At 45.5% G+C, this 22,475-nt stretch overlaps 2 protein-coding genes across 2 annotated transcripts; both read left to right on the top strand.

The window, feature by feature from the left end:
* Positions 1–103: 103 nt before the first annotated feature.
* LOC139368395 (isocitrate dehydrogenase [NAD] subunit gamma, mitochondrial-like) lies at positions 104–17,184 on the top strand. Its single transcript, XM_071107208.1, has 12 exons — positions 104–294; positions 5,423–5,467; positions 6,477–6,574; positions 10,822–10,931; positions 11,084–11,144; positions 12,389–12,521; positions 12,668–12,801; positions 13,122–13,224; positions 13,458–13,604; positions 13,841–13,935; positions 14,075–14,135; positions 15,445–17,184. The coding sequence occupies exons 1-12, from the start codon at positions 214–216 to the stop codon at positions 15,544–15,546; spliced, it is 1,170 nt and encodes a 389-aa protein (XP_070963309.1). The 5' UTR covers positions 104–213; the 3' UTR covers positions 15,547–17,184.
* Positions 17,185–17,317: 133 nt separating this feature from the next.
* Positions 17,318–21,043, top strand: LOC139367588 (translocon-associated protein subunit delta-like). Its single transcript, XM_071105847.1, has 6 exons — positions 17,318–17,493; positions 19,208–19,326; positions 19,405–19,479; positions 19,622–19,711; positions 20,268–20,333; positions 20,796–21,043. The coding sequence occupies exons 1-4, from the start codon at positions 17,445–17,447 to the stop codon at positions 19,664–19,666; spliced, it is 288 nt and encodes a 95-aa protein (XP_070961948.1). The 5' UTR covers positions 17,318–17,444; the 3' UTR covers positions 19,667–19,711; positions 20,268–20,333; positions 20,796–21,043.
* Positions 21,044–22,475: the final 1,432 nt, after the last annotated feature.

Here is a 22,475-nt window from a genome sequence, read left to right as displayed (position 1 = left end):
ATGACATCGCCTACAAGCGTTATCGGAGATTTCTATTGGAGAAGCAGTTCCTGCCTATCTTCATACTGAATTGTCTTTAATTCCATTGGTCCTCAAGAGAAAACTCTACCTACCCGGTGCATCGGGCCATGCAAAACGAACTCCCCCAATATTATCTCTGCTGTGTGGGCACGAGCAAATGTGCGTGCACGCTGTCAGTCAGATTTCATCAAGATGGCCGCCTCCAGTGCAGTGCTCTCAATGTCCAAAATCATCAAACCCATTTGGGGTGGACGGTTGGCAACGACGGCAAAAGTAAGACCGTTTTTTATGATAAATAGTTATGATGATAAAGGAACTACATAAAACTAGGCTTGAAAGAAAGTGTTTCTTGACTAAAACACAAGGTCATATCTGGTTAGCGTGCTAGCTTCCTGGGGTGCAGTCAATACTCCAAACAGTTACAAAACGTTCTTTTTTCAACAGAATGTAGCGTTTCTATTGGACAGATTCAGGTAGGTCCCGTCCTCTTTGCCGTACCTGGACAATAAAACGAAGGTTGTAACCAAGGTTATGTGAGCTATATGGATCACTCCAATATATTGTTATCACTCTGGTGGAGAGATACATCTGAGGTGAGGATTTACAGATTTACTCCCGTGTACACCTGTGTCACGGCTGGGGTCCGCCCCTATATATAGACCCCATGGCCGCAACACGTTCTTTACATAATTTTTGAGGCACCTCTAGCACTGTAGAGGCTTGGATTGATCAATATAGCGCACATAACTGTGGTTACATACATACAGACCGAGACGCAGGTGCTGTCAATGTGGAAGGGGGGTCCCGGCACAGTCCCTGGAAGGGGAGGCGACGCCCAGGACGGCTGAACCAACCGCAGAGGGAGGTGCCACATTTACCCAATAGTAACCTAGCAAAAGTGCGAGAGGAAGCCCAGCTGGCAGCAGCACAGATATCAGCGATGGGCACTCCTCTCAGTGGAGCTCAGGACACAGCCACACCTTGTGTTGAATGTGCCACCACAGATCCCAGCACTGGCTTGCCAGCCAGGAGCTATGCTGTCGTAATCGTGTCCACTATCCAGTGAGAGAGCCTCTGCTTTGATATTCCAGCCCCCAGGACCCTCTCACCATAGCAAAGAGCTGGTCTGTTGTTCTCACTGACCGTGTCCGCTCCACATAGGCAGCCAGTGGACTCACAGGGCACAGCATGCTGGAGGGAGGCCCAGACTCCCCCGCCACTGCCTGGGGGTCGTAAGCAGACAGGGTAAAAGGGATGTTCACATGCCTGTCTGACAGAACCAGCTTTGCCAAAGCTGCCAAGACCAGATCCAGATCCCAGCTCGCTATTGAGACGGTCCTAGTTGGACGCAGGCGACTAACCCCCTTCATAAACCTGGAGACCAAGGGATGGCACCCCACTGGCCTCTCCATCCACCCCACATGGCAGGCAGATATTGCAGCCAAATACCCTCTCAGTGTAGAGGCTGCCAAGCCCTCATCCAAGCGAGACTGCAGGTATTGGAGGACATACTGCACCCCGCATGACTCGGGCACAACCTCAATACCAGTGCACCAGAGCAGAACAACCGCCAGCGCAACTGGTATGCTACGGTTGTAGCCGGTGCCCTTGCGCTCTGCATGGTGTTCATTACACCCTCCTGTAGTCTTAACATGGACCATTGTTGCCCTTCAGTGGCCAAGCCCACAGACTGAGGCAGTGTGGCCTCTGATGCCTCAGAGTTCCCCCGGCTTGAGACAGCAGGTCCGGTCTCATGGGAAGTTGCCAAGGTGTCCCAACAACAGGGACAGGAGAAGGCTGAACCAGGGTCGCCTGGGCCAGTATGTGGCCACCAGAAGCAGACAATGCTCTGCCATCCTGGTCCTGTCCAGCACAGCCTGGATCAGGGGAAATGGGGGGAATGAGAAAAGCTCCATCCCTGGCCAATCGTAAGCCAGAGCATCCGAGCCCAGAGGCCCTGGTGGCGCCGACATGGAGTACCACAGGGGGCAGTGTGCGTTGTCCAGGGAGGCAAACAGGTCCACTGCACCATCCCGAACTTGTCCCACAGGTGCTGCACCACCTGGGGATGTAGGCTCCAGTCCCAAGGTGGCGGGCCCTCCCTCGAGAGCATATTTTGCTGCCACATTCAGGATGCCAGGTACGTGCGCGTAGAGATGCTAGATGTCCCTGAGCCCAGAGGAGGTGCTCCCGTGCCATAAGATGGAGGCGGTGGGACCTCAGTCCACCCTGATGGTTGATGTAAGCCACCACTGTGGTGTTGTTCGTTTTCACAAGGACATTTCTTCCTTTCAGGTGTGGAAGGAAAGACTGCAGGGCCAACAGTACAGCTTGGAGCTCCAGTGTGTTAATGTGCCTGCCACTCCAAGGGGGTAGCCAACAGCCGTTGGCCGACCTGCCCTTGGTTCAACCCCCCCTAGCTGATCTGGGAGGTGTCTGTGCTGACCAGCTCCCGGCAGCACATCCTCAGCATCTCCACCCCACCCGAGAGAAAGGAGTGACAGCGCCACCTCAACAATGCCCTGAGGCACTGTGCGGTCACCCGCAGCTGACGGTGGTGCTTCAGGTGCAGCCGGTGGGAGTTGAACCACCGTTGAAGAGGCCGGAGCAGGCCCAGGGGAATCAACAATGAGGCCGCCATCAGCAAGCCCAACGGGCATTGGCAGGTTAGGGCGGATACCACCTGCACCTGCCGAAAGTGGTCCAGGCAAGATAAGATCGCCTGAACCCTTCTGGTGGGCAGGCGTGCTCTCATGAGGACTGAGTCCAGTTCCATGCCAACGAAGGCCACCCTCTGGGTGGGCGTCAGATGACTCTTCTTGTCGTTTACAGTAATGCCCAGCCCGCCGATGTGGGTCAGGAGCATGTCTCTGTCTGACAGGACCTGGGTCCTGGTCGGGGCACAAATCTGCCAATCCAGGTAATTGAGGATCAACAACCCAGGGACGTGAGAGGTGCCAGGACAGCATCCATGCACTTTGTGAAAGTGCGAGGTGTCAAGAAGAGGCCGAAGGGAAGAACCATGAATTCGTAAGCCCTCCCATCAAAAGTGAATTGGAGGTACTTTTAATGAGCTGGGTGAACAGGAACATGGAAGTATGCATCCCTCGGGTCCAGCGTCACAAACCACTGGTCCCTGGACACAGCCTGCAACATGCAGGCTAGGGACAGCATGTGGAACCTCAGTACCTTCAAGTACCCATTGAGGTTGCGGAGGTCCAGAATCAGTCTAAACCATCCTCTTTTTGGGACCACAAAATAAGTAGAGTAGAACCCACCTAGCCATCCTGCGGATGGAACCCTTGTCCAGGAGTACCGTAATTGGATTCGGTACCGCTTGAGCATTGTGGACAACGCCCATGGGGACTCCACACACTCCTCCCACTTTGCCCTTTGAGACCGGGAGAAGTGGCCGGGAAAGGGTGTGTCAGTGGTCTGGCCAGGGCCCACCTCTCCTCTGGCGCCCAGAGCTCCTGGGTCCCCCAGGCACGTCCCTATGGCGGTGAGGTTGTAGCTCCACCGCAGGCTGTGCCCCTCCCTGCTGTCGTCCCTCAGCACGAGGCGATGGGGCAGGAGAGGGACCCCGCCGTTGTTCGGGTGCAGGTGGGGGGCGACGATCCGTCTGCCTTGGACCCGGGAACTGAGGAGGCGGCATGAACCGTCTCAGGGTCTCCCAAGCCCTACGAACCTTATCGGTCTGCTCCAGAATGTCATTAACCCCTGGGCCAAACGTCAGCCCTGGGGTGATGGGAAGAGTGACAAATGTGTTCTGGAGAGCAGCTGGCAGACGGGATTAGGCCAGCCAGAGACTGTGCCGGGAGGTAACCACCTGCGCCGTGGCCCATCCGTTGGAGCGGGCCACATCCCTCTGGAGCAGGGAAAGCAGGCGAAACAACCCCATCGCAGCATGGTCGCGTTGGAGGCCAAGAGAGCACAGGGACCCATATGTGGCTTTCAAGTCCCAGCTTCAGTGGCGGGTTCCACCCAATAATCTCCCAATCTGGGAGGACCATGGCAGCTATCACGGTGTCCAGGTTCGGGTACTCCCAGAGGCCGAGTGACTCTGCACCTGCAACACAACTCCGTGGTCCAGTCTCTGCTGTGAGTCGGAAGCGCCCCCAGGCAGAGGCGTCACCTCTCAAGCGCCAGGCGCAGGCGTTCTGAGAACACCACACAAAACAGGCATCCAGTAGGGCGCTCCACCACCCTCTCCTCGTGGCTCAAACCCAGGCATTGCATACACAAGGTATACGGATCTCAAGGGGGGAGGCCACCATCACACCTGTCCCAAAGAGAAACCATAAGCTCAGCCAAGCCAGCAAGGCCACGGAGCAAGGGTCTGATGTGATCCGCTTGGAGGAATAGGAACCCGGTGAGGGATACCTCTGCAAAACACAGGGGAAGACCTCTGTGGGAAAAACCGGCAGACCAACAACAAAAAAACAGCAACCAGGTAATGGGTTTGATTTGTGTTTTTTTGTTTTTTTTGCCAACTGCAATATTACCTAGCCGGTTTAATATCCAAGCAGGAAACAAAAAACAGAACCATATGATGGAGTAACTCCGTTTTAAGGAACTCCAAAGTTAATGTCTCAACTTAGTGGAAGCCCACCACGATACTCTTACATTCTACAAGGCAAAGAACAAGAAAAAAAACCCTGCAGGGTAATTAAAGCGATTCACAACACACAGAACAAGCCAGTCCGCAAGTTGTGCAAAGTAAATACATTCTGTGGCAGCAAGAGCCACCAATATATTAATGGATGGACACGGAGTCGTAGTGTAACACTTCCAAAACATAAGCACGACAAACCACGGGCGGAAGATACAGATCAACAGCCCGCAGCGAGTAGTGCTCTCCAGATGATGGGCTGGCCATATGGCCAGCTGCTCCAGGTTGCAAACAGCCAGTGAGTATAATTCCACGCAAGATCTTACACTTACCAGTGACTTACCAAGGGAACTTTGTACCTCAAACCATACGGACGTCAGCCGAGAAAATAAAAGAGAACTCCTGTCGCGGCCATGGGGTCTATATATAGGGGCAGACCCCAGTAATGACACAGGTGTACACGGGAGTAAATCTGTAAATCCTCACCTCGGATGAATCCCTCCACCGATATAGTGAAACATAAACGCTAGTTTTCGTTGCAAAACGTTTGGAGTAATGATTACACCCCTGGTTAGCATCAGTAATGATTACGCCCCTGCTATCTCCTCATCATTTTTGTTTCCAGAATTTGTTCTTAACTGACTTGCCTAGTTAAATAAAGGTCAGATAAATAAAAATACATTCATACTGTACTGTTGAATGTGTATCACTATTAGAAAGCCCTGCAGGTCCTTAATAACCACATAATCCACAAATTGAGTTAGCTAACGCCCTGTTTTGTTTCCTCAGGTTTTTGGAGCCACAGTGAGCAGTCGCAGAGAGAAGTCAACAGTAGTGAGTGCCCATCTCGAAATCGGTATCAACTAGATTATCTGTGGTGTTATCTAAATCTTGTGAATTCTGGTTGGCAGAGTTAGGCCTCTTCTAGCCAAGTTTTTCCTCAACTCCACAATGTACATCACATCACTGGAGTTGAGCGGAGACCACTGTACTGAACCTCCAACTTCGAATCGCTGTCAGTCGATACTTGTAAAAATGTACATTCTTAAACTCTTACCGTGTACCTTTCTTTGTTTGCTGAATCCATACTTTTTAATAAAACCTTCGTCCAATACAACCAGTGATTGTTTCCTCGCATCGACTGACAGCGACTCAATGTAGTCGCCGCAACTCAGCTAGGCCTCTTAACACTTGACATTTTAGCTACACGAGTTGCCTGGTGCACTTGATTGTCAGAAATCATACGGGTTGCTGTCAACTATGTCTATTTGAAGCATCATACTAACAAGGTTGTGGAAGTTGTGTGATGTAGCTAGCCTACCCAGGTATTTTACTATGACCAGAACGAGCTTCACACTGCCACTCTGTCAGATGAAAATGTTTCTGAGGGACATTCAGACGGAACTCTAAATACTTCTGCTTGGTATTGATTATTGTTGTGTTGATTTGGTGTGACAAAGTGAGCTAGCTAACTCTGCTAACAAACCCAATTGTCAGCATCCAGCTGAGCCTGTGCAACCTGATCAAGCCCCTTTACAAATTTTTGGGACCACATTGGGGAGAGGGAATCAGGGATGACCTACCAATCTGAGGGGGGGGCAACTGTTGGATTTCAGGTGCTTTGCTAATCTCTCACTGTATTGTTCCGCTTTTCCGGCTGTGTTTCTACAACTAACAGGGACAAATCATTGTAAGTACCAGATTGCATCCCATCACATCATGTTACAGGCCTCCACATACCCATGTTACACATAACACACCTTATTCACACAATTGCCACACAAACATAGCATGGTAACTCTTGCAGAACAATACACAAAGATGACAAATGTATACATTTCAGCCCCCTCCTGCAAAGTATGGTGGCAGACACACTGTAACTCTCATACCTGGAGATGGTATTGGACCAGAACTTCTCAATCACGTCAGGGAGCTCTTCAGGTCAGTCAAGTGTGTATTATAACAGTCGATAATAGAGGTCGACCGATTAATCGGAATGTATGTATGTATGTATGTATGTATGTATGTATGTATGTATGTAGGTACTACTTTATACGTACGTAATACTTTTTTGCCCCACTGTACGTACGTACAGGGGGCAAAAAAGTATTTAGTCAGCTACCAATTGTGCAAGTTCTCCCACTTAAAAAGATGAGAGGCCTGTAATTTTCATCATAGGTACACTTCAACTATGACAGACAAAATGAGAAAAAAAATTCCAGAAAATCACATTGTAGGATTTTTAATTAATTAATTTGCAAATTATGGTGAAAAATAAGTATTTGATAACCTACAAACAAGCAAGATATCTGGCTCTCACAGACCTGTAACTTCTTCTTTAAGAGGCTCCTCTGTCCTCCACTCGTTACCTGTATTAATGGCACCTGTTTGAACTTGTTATCAGTATAAAAGACACCTGTCCACAACCTCAAACAGTCACACTCCAAACTCCACTATGGCCAAGACCAAAGAGCTGTCAAAGGACACCAGAAACAAAATTGTAGACCTGCACCAGGCTGGGAAGACTGAATCTGCAATAGGTAAGCAGCTTGGTTTGAAGAAATCAACTGTGGGAGCAATTATTAGGAAATGGAAGACATACAAGACCACTGATAATCTCCCTCGATCTGGGGCTCCACGCAAGATCTCACCCCGTGGGGTCAAAATTATCACAAGAACGGTGAGCAAAAATCCCAGAACCACACGGGGGGACCTAGTGAATGACCTGCAGAGATCTGGGACCAAAGTAACGATGCCTACCATCAGTAACACACTACGCCGCCAGGGACTCAAATCCTGCAGTGCCAGACGTGTCCCCCTGCTTAAGCCAGTACATGTCCAGGCCCGTCTGAAGCTTGCCAGAGAGCATTTGGATGATCCAGAAGAAGATTGGGAGAATGTCATATGGTCAGAAGAAACCAAAATATAACTTTTTGGTAAAAACTCAACTCGTTGTGTTTGGAGGACAAAGAATGCTGAGTTGCATCCAAAGAACACCATACCTACTGTGAAGCATGGGGGTGGAAACATCATGCTTTGGGGCTGTTTTTCTGCAAAGGGACCAGGACGACTGATCCGTGTAAAGGAAAGAATGAATGGGGCCATGTATCATGAGATTTTGAGTGAAAACCTCCTTCCATCAGCCAGGGCATTGAAGATGAAACGTGGCTGGGTCTTTCAGCATGACAATGATCCCAAACACACCGCCTGGGCAACGAAGGAGTGGCTTCGGAAGAAGCATTTCAAGGTCCTGGAGTGGCCTAGCCAGTCTCCAGATCTCAACCCCATAGAAAATCTTTGGAGGGAGTTGAAAGTCTGTGTTGCCCAGCAACAGCCCCAAAACATCACTGCTCTAGAGGAGATCTGCATGGAGGAATGGGCCAAAATACTAGCAACAGTGTGTGAAAACCTTGTGAAGACTTACAGAAAACGTTTGACCTCTGTCATTGCCAACAAAGGGTATATAACAAAGTATTGAGAAACTTTTGTTATTGACCAAATACTTATTTTCCACCATAGTTTGCAAATAAATTCATTAAAAACCCTACAATGTGAATTTCTGGATTTTCTTTCTCATTTTGTCTGTCATAGTTGAAGTGTACCTATGATGAAAATTATAGGCCTCTCTCATCTTTTTAAGTGGGAGAACTTGCACAATTGGTGGCTGACTAAATACTTTTTTGCCCCACTGAAAGTATCTGACTGAGCGGTGGTAGGCAGAAGCAGGCGTGTAAACATTCATTCAAACAGCACTTTCGTGCGTTTTGCCAACAGCTCTTCGTTGTGCGTCAAGCATTGCGCTGTTTATGACTTCAAACCTATCAACTCCCGAGATGAGGCTGGTGTGACCGAAGTGAAATGGCTGGATAGTTAGCCCGTGCTAATAGCGTTTCAAACGTCACTCGCTCTGAGCCTTGGGGTGGTTGTTTCCCTTGCTCTGCATGGGTAACGCTTCGATGTGGTGGCTGTTGTCGTTGTGTTGCTGGTTCGAGCCCAGGGAGGAGCGAGGAGAGGGAAGGAAGCCATACTGTTACACTGGCAATAGTAAAGTGCCTATAAGAACATCCAATAGTCAAAGGTTAATGAAATACAAATGGTATAGAGGGAAATAGTCCTATAATAACTACAACCTAAAACTTCTCACCTGGGAATATTGAAGACTCATGTTAAAAGGAACCACCAGCTTTCATATTCTCTCATGTTCTGAGCAAGGAACTGAAACGTTAGCTTTTTTACATGGCACATATTGCACTTTTACGTTCTTCTCCAACACTTCGTTTTTGCATTATTTAAACCAAATTTAACATGTTTCATTATCTACTTGAGGCTAAATTGATTTTGATGTATTATATTAAGTTAAAATAAGTGTTAATTCAGTATTGTTGTAATTGTCATTATTACAAATAAAAAATATTTAAATTATCGGCCGATTAATCGGTATCGGCTTTTTTGGTCAACCAATAATCGGTATCGGCGTTGAAAAAGCATAATCGGTCGACCTCTAGTCGATAACATGTTTATAAGCTGTTATTCACAGTTAATAATAAACGGCTTAAAAACACACAGCCACTAATATGTCCCTGGGACCTCTGAATATCTGTTAAAGGAACAAGCCACTCTAAAACTATCCTTTGGTATTTGTTGCATTAGTCCACTGTTGATACAGTTCCACAATGTTTTTAAAATATTTAACATTCAAAACGCTCTGTCACTTGTCACATCATGATGATGGGTTTTGATCATCATGATGATGTGACAATTAGCATTTTGAAAGTTCTATATCATGAGTGGATTACCAAAATATAGTTTTTGAGTGGATTATTCCTTTAAATTTATTACAACTGGTTATAACATTCATGGCTTATAAACACCTATACCAGTTCATTAATTAAGCTGTTTTTATTAAATGTACACTACCGTTCAAAAGTTTGGGGTCACTGATGTTTCCTTGTTTTTGAAAGAAAATCACTTATTTATTTTTTTGTCCATTAAAATAAAATTGACCAGAAATACAGCGTAGACATTGTTAACGTTGTAAATGATGATTGAAGCTGGAAACGGCTGATTTTTAATGGAATATCTACATAAGCTTACAGAGGTCCATTATCAGCAACCATCACTCCTGTGTTCCAATGACACAATGTTAGCTAATCCAAGTTTATAATTTTAAAAGGCTAATTGATCATTAGAAAACCCCTTTGCAATTATGTTAGCACAGCTGAAAACTGTTGTTCTGATTAAAGAAGCAATTCAACTGGGCTTTTTTATACTAGTTGAGTATCTGGAGCATCAGCATTTGTGGGTTTGATTACAGGCTCAAAATGGCCAGAAACAAATAACTGTCTCATGAAACTCGTCAGTCTATTCTTGTTCTGAGAAATGAAGGCTATTCCATGTGAGTAATTGCCAAGAAACTGAAGATCTCGTACAACGCGGTGTACTACTCCCTTCACAGAACAGTGCAAACTGGCTCTAACCAGAATAGAAAGAGGAGTGGGAGGCCCCGGTGCACAACTGAGCAAGAGGACAAATGCATTAGAGTGTCTAGTTTGAGAAACTGACGCCTCACAAGTCCTCAACTGGCAGCTTCGTTAAATAGTACCCACAAAACACCAGTCTCAACGTCAACAGTGAAGAGGCGACTCTGGGATGCTGGCCTTCGAGGTAGAATTGCAAAGAAAAAGCCATATCTCAGACTGGCCAATAAAATAAAAAAAGATTAAGATGGGCAAAAGAACACAGACACTGGACAGAGGATCAATTAGCCTTTCAAAATGCTAAACTTGGATTAGCAGACACAACGTGCCATTGGAACACAGGAGTGATGGTTACTGATAATGGGCCTCTGTATGCCTATGTAGATAGTGCATATAACATCAGCGGTTTCCAGCTACAATAGTCATTTGCAACATTAACAATGTCTACACTGTATTTCTGATCATCTTGATGTTTTTTATTTATTTTTTAAATGGACAAGAAATGTGCTTTTCTTTCAAAAACAAGGACATTTCTAAGTGACCCCAAACTTTTGAACGGTAGTGTATATGGGATTAAAGCAGTAGTGAGTGGCTACCAAGTTCCTAAAATGTTATTCACAGCTTATAAACACATCGACATATGTCTCATATATACTCAGTGGTACAACCAATGAGTTGAGGTAGAACGACTGAGTCTGTTGGGTTCTGTAGGTTCAGCTGTGTCCCTGTGGACTTTGAGGTAGTGAACGTCTGCTCAGCTACTGAGGATGACATCAACAACGCCATCACTGCCATCCGCCGTAATGGAGTGGCCCTCAAAGGTAGGAGAAACACTGTAATGCTCATAGCACCATGCTCTTGTACTCACATTGTAGGCAGGCTCCAGCTAATGTGTCACTCACTGCAACGTATGATCAATTGTCTGTATTCTATAGAATGCCTATAACACTGTCACCATGTTTTATGTTTGTAGGTAACATTGAAACCCTCCACACCCTGCCTGCTTCCCACAAGTCCAGAAACAACCTCCTCCGGTAAAGTAAAGGTTTCTATCCAACGGTTTATTTAAAAAAGACAGAGGACATTTTGCTCGAGTGCTCCGTTTCTGCTCACGGTTTGCCTATCTTTAGCCCAAACGATCGTCTGTTTCTCTGCGGCTCTCTCTGTCCTGCCCTGTCAGCTTACAATGTCTCCACCTGTCTCTCTGTCCAGCCCTGTCAGCTTACAATGTCTCCATCCGTCTCTCTGTCCAGCCCTGTCAGCTTACAATGTCTCCACCCGTCTCTCTGTCCAGCCCTGTCAGCTTATAATGTCTCCACCCGTCTCTCTGTCCAGCCCTGTCAGCTTACAATGTCTCCACCCGTCTCTCTGTCCTGCCCTGTCAGCTTATAATGTCTCCACCCGTCTCTCTGTCCTGCCCTGTCAGCTTATAATGTCTCCACCCGTCTCTCTGTCCAGCCCTGTCAGCTTATAATGTCTCCACCCGTCTCTCTGTCCAGCCCTGTCAGCTTATAACGTCTCCACCCGTCTCTCTGTCCAGCCCTGTCAGCTTATAATGTCTCCACCGGTCTCTCTGTCCAGCCCTGTCAGCTTATAACGTCTCCACCCGTCTCTCTGTCCAGCCCTGTCAGCTTATAATGTCTCCACCCGTCTCTCTGTCCTGCCCTGTCATCTTATAATGTCTCCACCCGTCTCTCTGTCCAGCCCTGTCAGCTTACAATGTCTCCACCCGTCTCTCTGTCCAGCCCTGTCAGCTTATAATGTCTCCACCCGTCTCTCTGTCCTGCCCTGTCAGCTTATAATGTCTCCACCCGTCTCTCTGTCCAGCCCTGTCAGCTTATAATGTCTCCACCCGTCTCTCTGTCCTGCCCTGTCAGCTTATAATGTCTCCACCCGTCTCTCTGTCCAGCCCTGTCAGCTTACAATGTCTCCACCCGTCTCTCTGTCCAGCCCTGTCAGCTTATAATGTCTCCACCCGTCTCTCTGTCCTGCCCTGTCAGCTTACAATGTCTCCACCCGTCTCTCTGTCCTGCCCTGTCAGCTTATAATGTCTCCACCCGTCTTTCTGTCCTGCCCTGTCAGCTTATAATGTCTCCACCCGTCTCTCTGTCCAGCCCTGTCAGCTTATAATGTCTCCACCCGTCTTTCTGTCCTGCCCTGTCAGCTTATGTCTCCACCCATCTCTCTGTCCAGCCCTGTCAGCTTATAATGTCTTTACAAGTCTCTCTGTCCAGCCCTGTCAGCTTACAATGTTTCCACCCGTCTCTCTGTCCCCCAGTACCACTTTGGACCTGTATGCCAACGTCATGCACTGTAAGTCCCTCCCTGGAGTCCAGACTCGTCACAACAACATTGACATCATGATCATCAGGGAGAACACTGAGGGAGAGTACAGCAGTCTGGAGCATGAGGTTACACACACAGGCGCACAGACACACACACGAACGCACGCACACACTCACACACTCACACGCCCCTCAACTTATCCCTTTCTTTTTTTCATTCACACTCTTTGCTTTATAAAACCTGTGTTAGCATTCTGCTCTTCCTCCTGTAGAGTGTATCAGGGGTGGTGGAGTGTCTCAAGATCATCACCCGGACTAACTCCCTAAGAATCGCTGAGTATGCATTTAAATTGGCCCGGGAGAAAGGTCGCAAGAGGGTCACTGCCGTCCACAAGGCCAACATCATGTAAGTCAAGTCAGCCGAGGTGTAGATGTGTATTCCACCCGTTGTCTGTTATAATGACTCACACTCTGAGCACTTTGAGACTGCGGTCCAATTGTGTACCCTTCTTCCCAAAGTGTGCACTCGTTCACTTCCCCTCATAAATTTAAATGGAACAGAGTTGTGTAAGAAATATGGCGGTAACTGCACCCGCCACCTAGCCCATGCGTACACTATTCCAATACTTTGAAAAGCACGAGGTGGAGTGAACAAGTCAAGTGGACACTTCAAGAAGAAGGGAAGAGAGTCAGAATGCAACCAAGGGGTTATTCTCCCCTTTACAGGAAGCTGGGAGATGGTCTGTTCCTGCAGTGCTGTAGAGAGGTGGCTGCTGGGTACCCTGACATTGCCTTTGATGCCATGATAGTCGACAACACCACCATGCAGGTATGAATACCAATGCTATTTTTATTATACAGACACACCAGAACGTTTTTACCTGGTCCCAGATCTGTTTGTGCTGTCCCGCCAACTCATATGGCCATTGATATTGCCATGAGTTGGCACTTGGAAAGACAGTACAAACACATCTGGGACCGGGCTAAGAAAGTTTATATCTCTTTTGTCCATATTACTCATGCTTATTAGTGTCGTTTATCCATTCCCCTCTGATTCCCTAGCTGGTGTCCAAACCCCAGCAGTTTGATGTGATGGTGATGCCCAACCTGTATGGGAACGTGGTCAGCAACGTGTGTGCTGGCCTGGTGGGAGGGCCAGGGCTGGTGCCAGGGGCTAACTACGGCCGCGACTATGCTGTCTTCGAAACGGTCAGTCCACTGGGCACCTGTAATGTCTGCAACTCTGATAATGTAATACGATGCTCCTACAGTGGTTTACAACAGACAATGTTTCGATCCCATTGGGATCTTACTCCAAATAGGGCTTAGCGTTTGTAAATTGAGGAGTGAATGCTGAACTTAAACAGTAGTCAGTTGACTTGGCCAAGTATGTCAATGATCTCTCGATATGCTCGCTCTCTGTCTTTTCTCGATGTGACTTTCAGGCCACCAGGAACACAGGGAAGAGTATTGCTGACAGGAACATTGCTAACCCCACTGCCATGCTACTGGCCAGCTGCATGATGCTGGACCACCTCAAGTAGGTACCCCTTGCATCGTCTAATGAAGGGGCTGTTTCTAAACCATGACCATGTGTATGTGCTATCTGAGCAGCAGTCAACTAGTTGAACAGAACAGATGGCATGAAAGTCAACTCATTGTATTTCTGTGCGTCTCAGGCTCCATGATTATGCCACTATGATCAGGAATGCAGTCCTGACAACCATGAATGAGACTCAGGTAAGTCAGGTTCTCACACCTCACTGCACAATACACTCACCAGGGGTGTATTCACTAAGAACTCCCGAGTGGCGCAGTAGTCTAAGGCACTGCAAGAGGCGTCACTATAGTGCCTGGTTCAAATCCAGGCTGTATCACATCCGGCGTGATTGGGAGTTCCCTAGGGCGGTGCACAATTGGCCCAGCGTCGTCTGGGTTTGGCCGTCATTGTAAACAAGAATTTGTTCTTAACCGTCATTGTAAACAAGAATTTGTTCTTAACTGACTTGCCTAGTTAAATAAAGGTTCAATAAAAAGGTGTAAAAACCAAATCCTTAACCAAATGAAAGCAAACGGAATGAAATGGGGAGGGACCTAACTGAATTTGTCATTGTAAAATGTTTTCCGTTTGGAGTAAACTGTTTGTGTTGCAAAATGTTTTGCAACTGTTTGCTATGATCTAATGAATACACCCCTGCTCAATACTCTCACCTCCCTGCACCTGTATCACACTACTCAATACTCTCACCTGAGTTAACACACGTCACTGCTCTGTATATACACACACACCTCACTGCCGACTGACCTGCTGAGGGTCTGGACAGTTATCAATGGAGCGCATGCAAATGAAGAGCTATTCACATTTATTCTTTCAAGTATTTGAATTGTCTGCCATTCTAGCTAGAAATGTATCAAATTCCTCCTTTACACTCTGGGCCAGGGGTAAGCAACTAGATTCAGCCGCGGCCCGATCAGAGCGGATGGGCGGGTGGCCGGAACATAATTCTAATAATTTGTACATTGCAAATTGACCCCAACAAAATAAAAATCACTCCCTTGGCCTAGCGCAGGGTCGGCAACAGGCTGCCCATGGGCCAAACCCGTCCCGCAGGCAGCTTGTTGCCGACCCTGCTCTAGGCCAACTTGTCCCTCCTGTAATCAAATGTATGCTGCTCTATAGAGCCTCTTCATCGTACAAAATGTTGCCATTGTACCCACTGATTTATTATCGGTGTATAATCCCTCTGAGGAGGGTGTGATTGATAGTAATTCTGGGGCCCGGGGAGAGCAATATTACAGAATATTCAGAAATAAATGTATTGTGTAGAGTAGATATGATTGTCTGTCACGGAGAATATGGAATGATGTTTGGTCTATTTGCCATATTTATATCTGTTTCACCTATATTGTTTCTTTGAGTAGAATGTGATTTGTGACTAGTTATTTGTCTGTTATGTTGCAGTTGCACACAGCTGAGGGGGATATAATGGCGACGTTGACAATTGTCTCAAGTATCATCCTGCCTAATAATATTCTTCTTCTCCTGCAGTTGCACACAGCTGACATTGGGGGGCAGGGCACCACCTCTGAGGTGGTCCAGGCTATCATGAGGAACATCCAGAGCAAGGGGCCTCTCACCAGCGAGCTCTGAACACACACACACACTTTGAGGATGTGTCCCGTATGTTTAAAACAGCTGTAATGTACTGTATGTGTGTGCTGAATGAGTGGGTGTGTGTTTGTGCATGTTTGTTTCTATAGTGATACTCCTCTGTGTTGTTGACGTGTGGGAGCGGTTCAGTCCTGTCTTTACACACACACACACCTCTTTCAGACTAGCAGGGTGTGTTCATCAGTTGTCTTCTACTTTGTATTCATGTCTGTATCAATGATTACGTTTAATTTCACACCAGTCTGTCTTTCATAACCATTCCCTGTCCGGTTCACATACATTAACCTTTGTGCATAAACAAAGGAAGTAGTAGGCCCAAACTCTACATCGGTAATAGCATGCTGTAGTGAAGTAAAAGCAAGGATCTATCTCTTAGGTTTAACCCCAGGACATGATAGCTACTCGCTAGATGTATCCTACAACCCAGCACATAATAGCTAGATAGCAACACATTCAGCTCCACTTGAGACATTGTCTTTGTTTGATTGTATTTAAGCAACCGTTCTTGGGTAAATGGGTTCACTGTAGTCATTTGTGAGAGTTGAAACGGTTTTAGTATTTTCTCGCAGTACAAATGACAAAGAAAGAGTGTAAACAGTTATGTTTCTCACAGTAATGCAATCTTGATAATAAATGTTTTGATGTTCTTCTCACAGTTCAGCGGTGCTTAGCCTTGGGTCTCTGTCTTTCTGTTATCATCTTTAGCTCATCTTTCCCAAAATCAAATGATTTACCAATGTCCTTTCTGTGGTCTTCAGATCAATTCACTCTATTTGACAAGGTTTTTGTTTTACTGTTCTATTTAACTGTTATCTGTTACATATGTTCTATAACAAGTGTCATTTGAACAACTCAACTGTACACTGAAATGCCATTATTATATACTTTGTCAAACATACTGTTTTTCACTTGATCCTTTGAAAAAACTAAACCAGACTTGTATCTCTGTGTTGTACGCGAAAGCAACCAATGTGTTTGTACCTCAAATACCTATATACTGTCTCTCATTAACGCACAGTGGTTGAAATCTAGAGTGAACCCAAGCACATTTACCTGCTAAATTAAATTGTTTATTTTGGTTTCATGTACTATCTAAGCCTACTTTTGTTGGGTAATACTTTTTCCAGATCCAACACATTGTTTGGTAAATTTCAGTGCAATAGATGCTGCAACAAGGGAACGGTATTGGCATCAAAGCAGGCAAATTTAAGGGATACTTCCCAAATGGCACCCTATTCCTTGTATAGTGCACAATTAGTCAAAAAGTAGTGCACTATATAGAGTGCCATTCGGGACTTATCCAGGTAGTTATTTTGGAACTAGTAAACATACCTGTAGACACAATATAAGTTATGAAAGGTAGGGTGCAAATACTGCTTGTCAGTAGAAGTATAATTTAGGTTATGATTAGGAATGACTGAAATACGCAAAGGAGGGTTAGTCAAACAGGAGTTGGGTTTTATTTATTCCAACTTGGATGTGATAAACAACTCCCTCTCTAGAAACACGTTTAGGCTATGCTACCTGGAATTAAATAACCCAGAAATGCGTATCTCATATTGTTACATCCATATTTGAATGGTACTTTTATATTGAATATACTTTTACCACCATGAAGTATGTTTTTGACTTATTTACTTAAGTGAGACACCGTGAACTGTGTAGTTTATTCTAATTGGCCTATAAAATAAATATCATAGTCTCCATGAGGTGACGTGTCAACACAGCCACGTTCCCAAAATGCATTGCGCTGATACGGTGCGTTACAGTCTAAAAGCCGACGTAGACTTTTTGAAGGAAGACGTGTCTGTAACAACTGCTGAAATTACTAGCTGCGGAAGTCTTTGTCGTGTTAAAGACATTTTGAGAAATCAACCATGATGATCAGAATAGCCGCGTTTCTTGCTCTTGTCTGCTTGTGCACAGGTGAGTAATTTCAGAGAGATTGCAACAGTAACTAGCTAGTGGCAATGAAATCTAGAGTGCATTTGGAAAGTATTCAGACCCCTTGACTTTCCAAGTTGTAACGTTACAATCTTATTCTAAAACGGATGAAATTATTTCCCCCCCCCAAAAAAAGTATTCAGGACCTTGACTCAGTACTTTTTTTAAAGTACCTTTGGCAGGGATTACAGCCTTGAGTCTTGGATGATGCTTCAAGCTTGGCACACCTGTACTTGGGAGTTTTTCACTTTCTTCTCTGCGTATCCTCTCATGCTCTGTCAAGTTGGATGGGGAGCGTTGCTGCACAGCTATTTTAAAGTCTCCAGATATGTTAGATTGGGTTCCAGGCTGGGCTCTGGCTGGACCACTCAAGGACATTGAGACTTGTCCCGAAGCCACTCCTGTGTTGTCTTGGCTGTGTGCTTAGGGTCGTTGTCCTGTTGGAAGGTGAACATTCGCCCCAGTCTGAGGTCCTGAGTGTTCTGGAGCAGGTTTTGGTCAAGGATATGTGTACTTTCTCTGTTAATCTTTCCCTCAATCCTGACTAGTCTCCCTGCCGCTGAAAAACAACTACAAAGCATGATGGTGCCAGGTTTCCTCCAGATGTGACATTTGGCATTCAGGCCAAAAAGTTACATTTCGGCTTCATCAGACCAGAGAATCTTGTTTCTCGTGCCTTTTGGCAAATTACAAGCTGGCTGGCATGTCCCTTTTTACTGAGTAGTGGCTTCCTTCTGGCCACTCTACCATAAAGGCGTGATTGGTGGAGTGCTGCAGAGACAGTTGTCCTTCTGGAAGGTTCTCCCATCTCCACAGAGGAACTCTGGAGTTCTGTCCGAGTGACCATCGGGTTCTTGGTCACCTCCCTGACCAAGGCCCTTCTCCCCCGATTTCTCAGTTTTGCCGGGCGGCCAGCTCTAGAAAGTCTTGGTGGTTCCAAATTTCTTCCATTTAAGGATGATTGAGGCCACTGTGTTCTTGGGGACCTTCAGTGCTGCAGAAATGTTTTGGTACCACTCCCCAAAGCTCTGTCTCGGCGCTCTACAGACAATTCCTTCGACCTTGTGGCTTGGTTTTTGCTCTGACATGCACTGTCAACTGTGGGACCTTATATAAACAGGTGCGTGCCTTTCCAAATCATGTCCAATCAATTGAATTTACCACAGGTGGTAATCAAGTTGTAGAAACAGGATGCACCTGAGCTCATTTTCAAGTCTCATAACAAAGGGTCTGAATAGTTATATACTTATTTGTTTTTATTTGTAATACATTTGCTGACATTTCTAAAAACCGTTTTTTACTTTGTCATTGTGGGGTATTGTGTGTAGATTGTGGGGAAAAAATGTATTTAATCAATTTTAGAAGAAGGCTGTAACGTAACAAAATGTGGGAAAGGCAAGTGGTCTGAGTATTTTCCAAATGCACCGTATTAGCTAGCTAGCAATGTATTTGGATAGCTGGATAAGAAGGTGAATGTTAGCTAACAAGGTTGGATAGCTAGGTGGCTAGCTACAGTAGCCATTCTATTCAACCCAATTTTGCAGATTTTATCAATCTGCACCACCAGATAGTTGGCTAGCTAAGTCAATTATTTTGTTATGCACTAGCTTGGCTCTCAGAGTAGAAATGAACAGTACCTTCACATTAAGATAGCAAGCAAAGACTGCTTGATGTAATTTCTGCCCATGTTGTTTAGGAGAGAGCTGTTCAGACCCTGTGATCACCCCCTCTGCCTATACCACCTCTGATGCCGTCATCTCCTCTGAGTCTGTCTTTATCGTGGAGCTCAGCCTGGCCTGCACCAATGGCGCCCAGGTACTGTAGTTAGACACGACAGACAGACACGCCTCTCTTTTTCTCATCACGCTCTAAATGTGTATCTTTCTTCAACAGAGTGTGGCTCTGTATGCTGACGTCAATGGCAGACAGTTCCCCGTGACCAGAGGCCAGGATGTTGGCAAGTACCAGGTAAGAGATGGGTCTGATGTGGACATACACTATGGATGTCCAATATACACTTATCAAGAGTCACTTGAGCCTCTGTGCACATGCTGTGGGTTTATGACTTAGTTTGTCATGTCTTCGCTCTGTCTCTCTTTGTGTTTCTCAGGTGTCCTGGAGCATGCCCCACAAACAGGCTAGCTCCGGTACATAACAGGTCAAATTCTTTGATGAGGAGTCCTATAGCTCTTTGCGCAAGGTAGACGTTTCATTCCTATTCATCTATGAGTGTAACTGGGGACTTTTGCCACGTTCAAGACAACCCTGAAATGTCTGACTTGGAAACTCGTAGAAGGATTAGTTTCCTGCTTGGAAATGATCAGAATCATCAAATACGAAGTTCTACGCAAAAAGAAAAGTGAGCACATTTTTACTCAGAGGTTCCTAGTGGTCTTGAATGCGGCATCACTTACACTTGGAAAGATAATCAGCGATCTAGCTACCAGTAATGTTCAATGGCAGGAGGAGACATCGGCTTGGTGACTAGACAGCAAGAGTTCCACATTTCCCAAGTTTATGCAAATTTCGATTTCCAATCGTAAGAGGGCAGCTCTTGCTAGCAAGCTTTGACATTGGCTAACAATAAGTGGTCATGCATGCTGTTTGAAAGATACAAACACCAGGGGAGATCTCAATGTCTTGATTGTTGTTTATCTATGCAAGTGTGAGTCCAGAGTAAAATATTTGTGCATACTGTCAGATATGACCTATTGCCTTATGCAATTGTGTGTGTTTATGTTTGTTTGTTTTTTTAGGCCCAGAGGAACAATGAGGATAGTGACTCAATCCAGCCTCTCTTCTCTGTCAACGTGGATCACAGGGTGAGTCAGCATAGACAGAATAACAAATGAATACTCGATGAAAGACAGTCATGTCTATAGTACACGCATTACGCTTAGAAAATGGAGACGTCAGAAACGGCAGAAGAGTGAACACTACTGGAGGCACCTTGCCATTTTTGGAGACTGTTGTATTTGGTAGCAAAAAGCAGTGGGCTGCAAACTTACTGGAAATACGTGAATTGTTTCCACAGTTAGCTGAGATGTTTATCTAGCTAGCAAATGTTAGTTACACAAAGCTCAGACATGTTTTTGCTAGTTAAAGTAGCACTGTTCTGTCAAACACCTCAGTCTTCAAAAATGGTGTCTCCAGTTGTTTACTTTTATCAATTGTGTTGCACCTTCTATGTGTCTTCACACATGATGGAACATTCGTATTTAGTGTTTTTCATTCTCATCTGAGATTCCTTCCTAACTGGTGCTGCGTTGTCTTGTTGTTTCTAGGGTGCATGGAATGGCCCGTGGGTGGCTACTGAGGTTATGGCTGTTCTCATCGGTATCCTGCTCTACTACCTGGCCTTCAATGCTAAAAGCACCATCCAGGCATAAAGGACTGCAAGTCCCACAATTCTCTGCAACTGGAACTCTAAAATACTGTTGAATTCTGGTGTGACTTTTCTACCAATGCAGAACAACAATTTGCCACCATCCATTTCGAGATGCGGAACTTGTTGTTTTATATTTTGTATTTACATTTTTTTAAGCAGAAGAAGCTATTGCATTGTGTCAAGTTGTGGTAAAAACTGCACACCTCAATCAAACCCGATGTACCCCACAAACTGAATTGAGCACAGTAATTTTGTGTTCAAAAGCAAACCCGGGTCCTGAAAGTTAAAGGACTGTTTCTATATGCCAACACTGACTTCCTTTCACAGCCTCAGGCTTATTGTTTACCTACCGGTGGACTTGGCCTCTGAGAGACAAGAGTATCTGTCCATAATTCTGTGGTCTTTCTTGTGAAGGACCTTCATTGGTACTGATTCTACACAGTCTAAAATGACTGGTTCTGTATCTACAAGAGTCTTGAGTAGGAGTGCTGCTCTAAGATCAGTTCCCCCATTTTCTATTCATTATGATCTGAATAGCAATACTGATCCTAGATCAGAACTCATACGCTGAGATACTGTGAATACGGACACTGGTGTTTAAGAGTCTGATGCCACTGTGGACTTGGCAGTTGCTGACTGGCTGTGTCTTACCGACAGTACATGGAACTGTTGCACTGGCTCGCCGAAGAGGCCAAATATTCAAGTATTGGTGATTATTTTTGCTTGGTGGTCAAATGAATAAATGGTTTGCTTTTCTCCTACTATGTCTCAATTATGCTGCACACATCTAGATCTAGGGGCAAAACATTATCCAAGGCCACACTACAATGCATCAAACTAAAATTAGTTACTACTAGAGTATGAAGTAGAGCAGGGGTCCCAAATTACATTCAGCTGCGGGACAATTTATTTCTTGAGCAGATGGTCGAGGAGCCTGATCATAACTATATATCATTTGTAATCTGCAAATTGATCGCAAGAAGCCCAGAGTTTTCAAAAACCCACATTTCTGAATAAATGTACTGTATACTAATATAGTATTTGAGAAAAACAAAATCCCACAGTCTGCCTGTTGGAGACCCCTGAAGTAGAGCATGACTTTAGTGGCGAGGATATTGAGGGATGTGTTGCCTGCTACATTACATAGGATGCCTCTTAAACTGTATAGGCTTTTATCATAGTTCTGGCCCAAATGGCACTCTATAGGGCTCTGGCCCAAATGTATTGCACTGCTCTATATACAGGTATCTGCCAAAATAATGGAAACACTTGATTATATGAGAGATACAAATATATATTGAAAGCAGGTGCTTTCACGTGTGGTTCCTAAGTTAATTAATCAATTAACACCCCATCAGGGTGTTGAATAAAAATGCTGGGACGGCAATTATTTTGGCTAACATGGCTATAGGATGACAATGCCCCAATCCACAGGTCACTGAATGGTTTGACAAGCATGAAAACAATGTAAACCATGTCTGTCTCAGTCACCAGATCTCAACCCAATGGAACACGTATAGGAGATTATGGAGTGGCAGCAATTCCTGAGGTAGTGTTTACCACCACCATTAAAAAA

This window comes from Oncorhynchus clarkii, chromosome 16 (assembly GCF_045791955.1).
Source record: "Oncorhynchus clarkii lewisi isolate Uvic-CL-2024 chromosome 16, UVic_Ocla_1.0, whole genome shotgun sequence".
In the NCBI taxonomy this organism is placed as follows: Eukaryota; Metazoa; Chordata; class Actinopteri; order Salmoniformes; family Salmonidae; genus Oncorhynchus; species Oncorhynchus clarkii.
This window is presented reverse-complemented; position numbering and strand designations above follow the sequence as displayed.

Excerpts from the sequence above, each read along its gene's own strand:
- LOC139368395 (XM_071107208.1), top strand. The coding sequence starts at position 214 with ATGGCCGCCTCCAGTGCAGTGCTCTCAATGTCCAAAATCATCAAACCC. Across the intron at positions 11,145-12,388 it reads TCCAGAAACAACCTCCTCCG|TACCACTTTGGACCTGTATG; the intron begins GTAAAGTAAAGG and ends TCTGTCCCCCAG. Across the intron at positions 13,225-13,457 it reads TCGACAACACCACCATGCAG|CTGGTGTCCAAACCCCAGCA; the intron begins GTATGAATACCA and ends CTGATTCCCTAG.
- LOC139367588 (XM_071105847.1), top strand. The coding sequence starts at position 17,445 with ATGATGATCAGAATAGCCGCGTTTCTTGCTCTTGTCTGCTTGTGCACA. Across the intron at positions 17,494-19,207 it reads TCTTGTCTGCTTGTGCACAG|GAGAGAGCTGTTCAGACCCT; the intron begins GTGAGTAATTTC and ends CATGTTGTTTAG. Across the intron at positions 19,327-19,404 it reads CCTGCACCAATGGCGCCCAG|AGTGTGGCTCTGTATGCTGA; the intron begins GTACTGTAGTTA and ends TTTCTTCAACAG.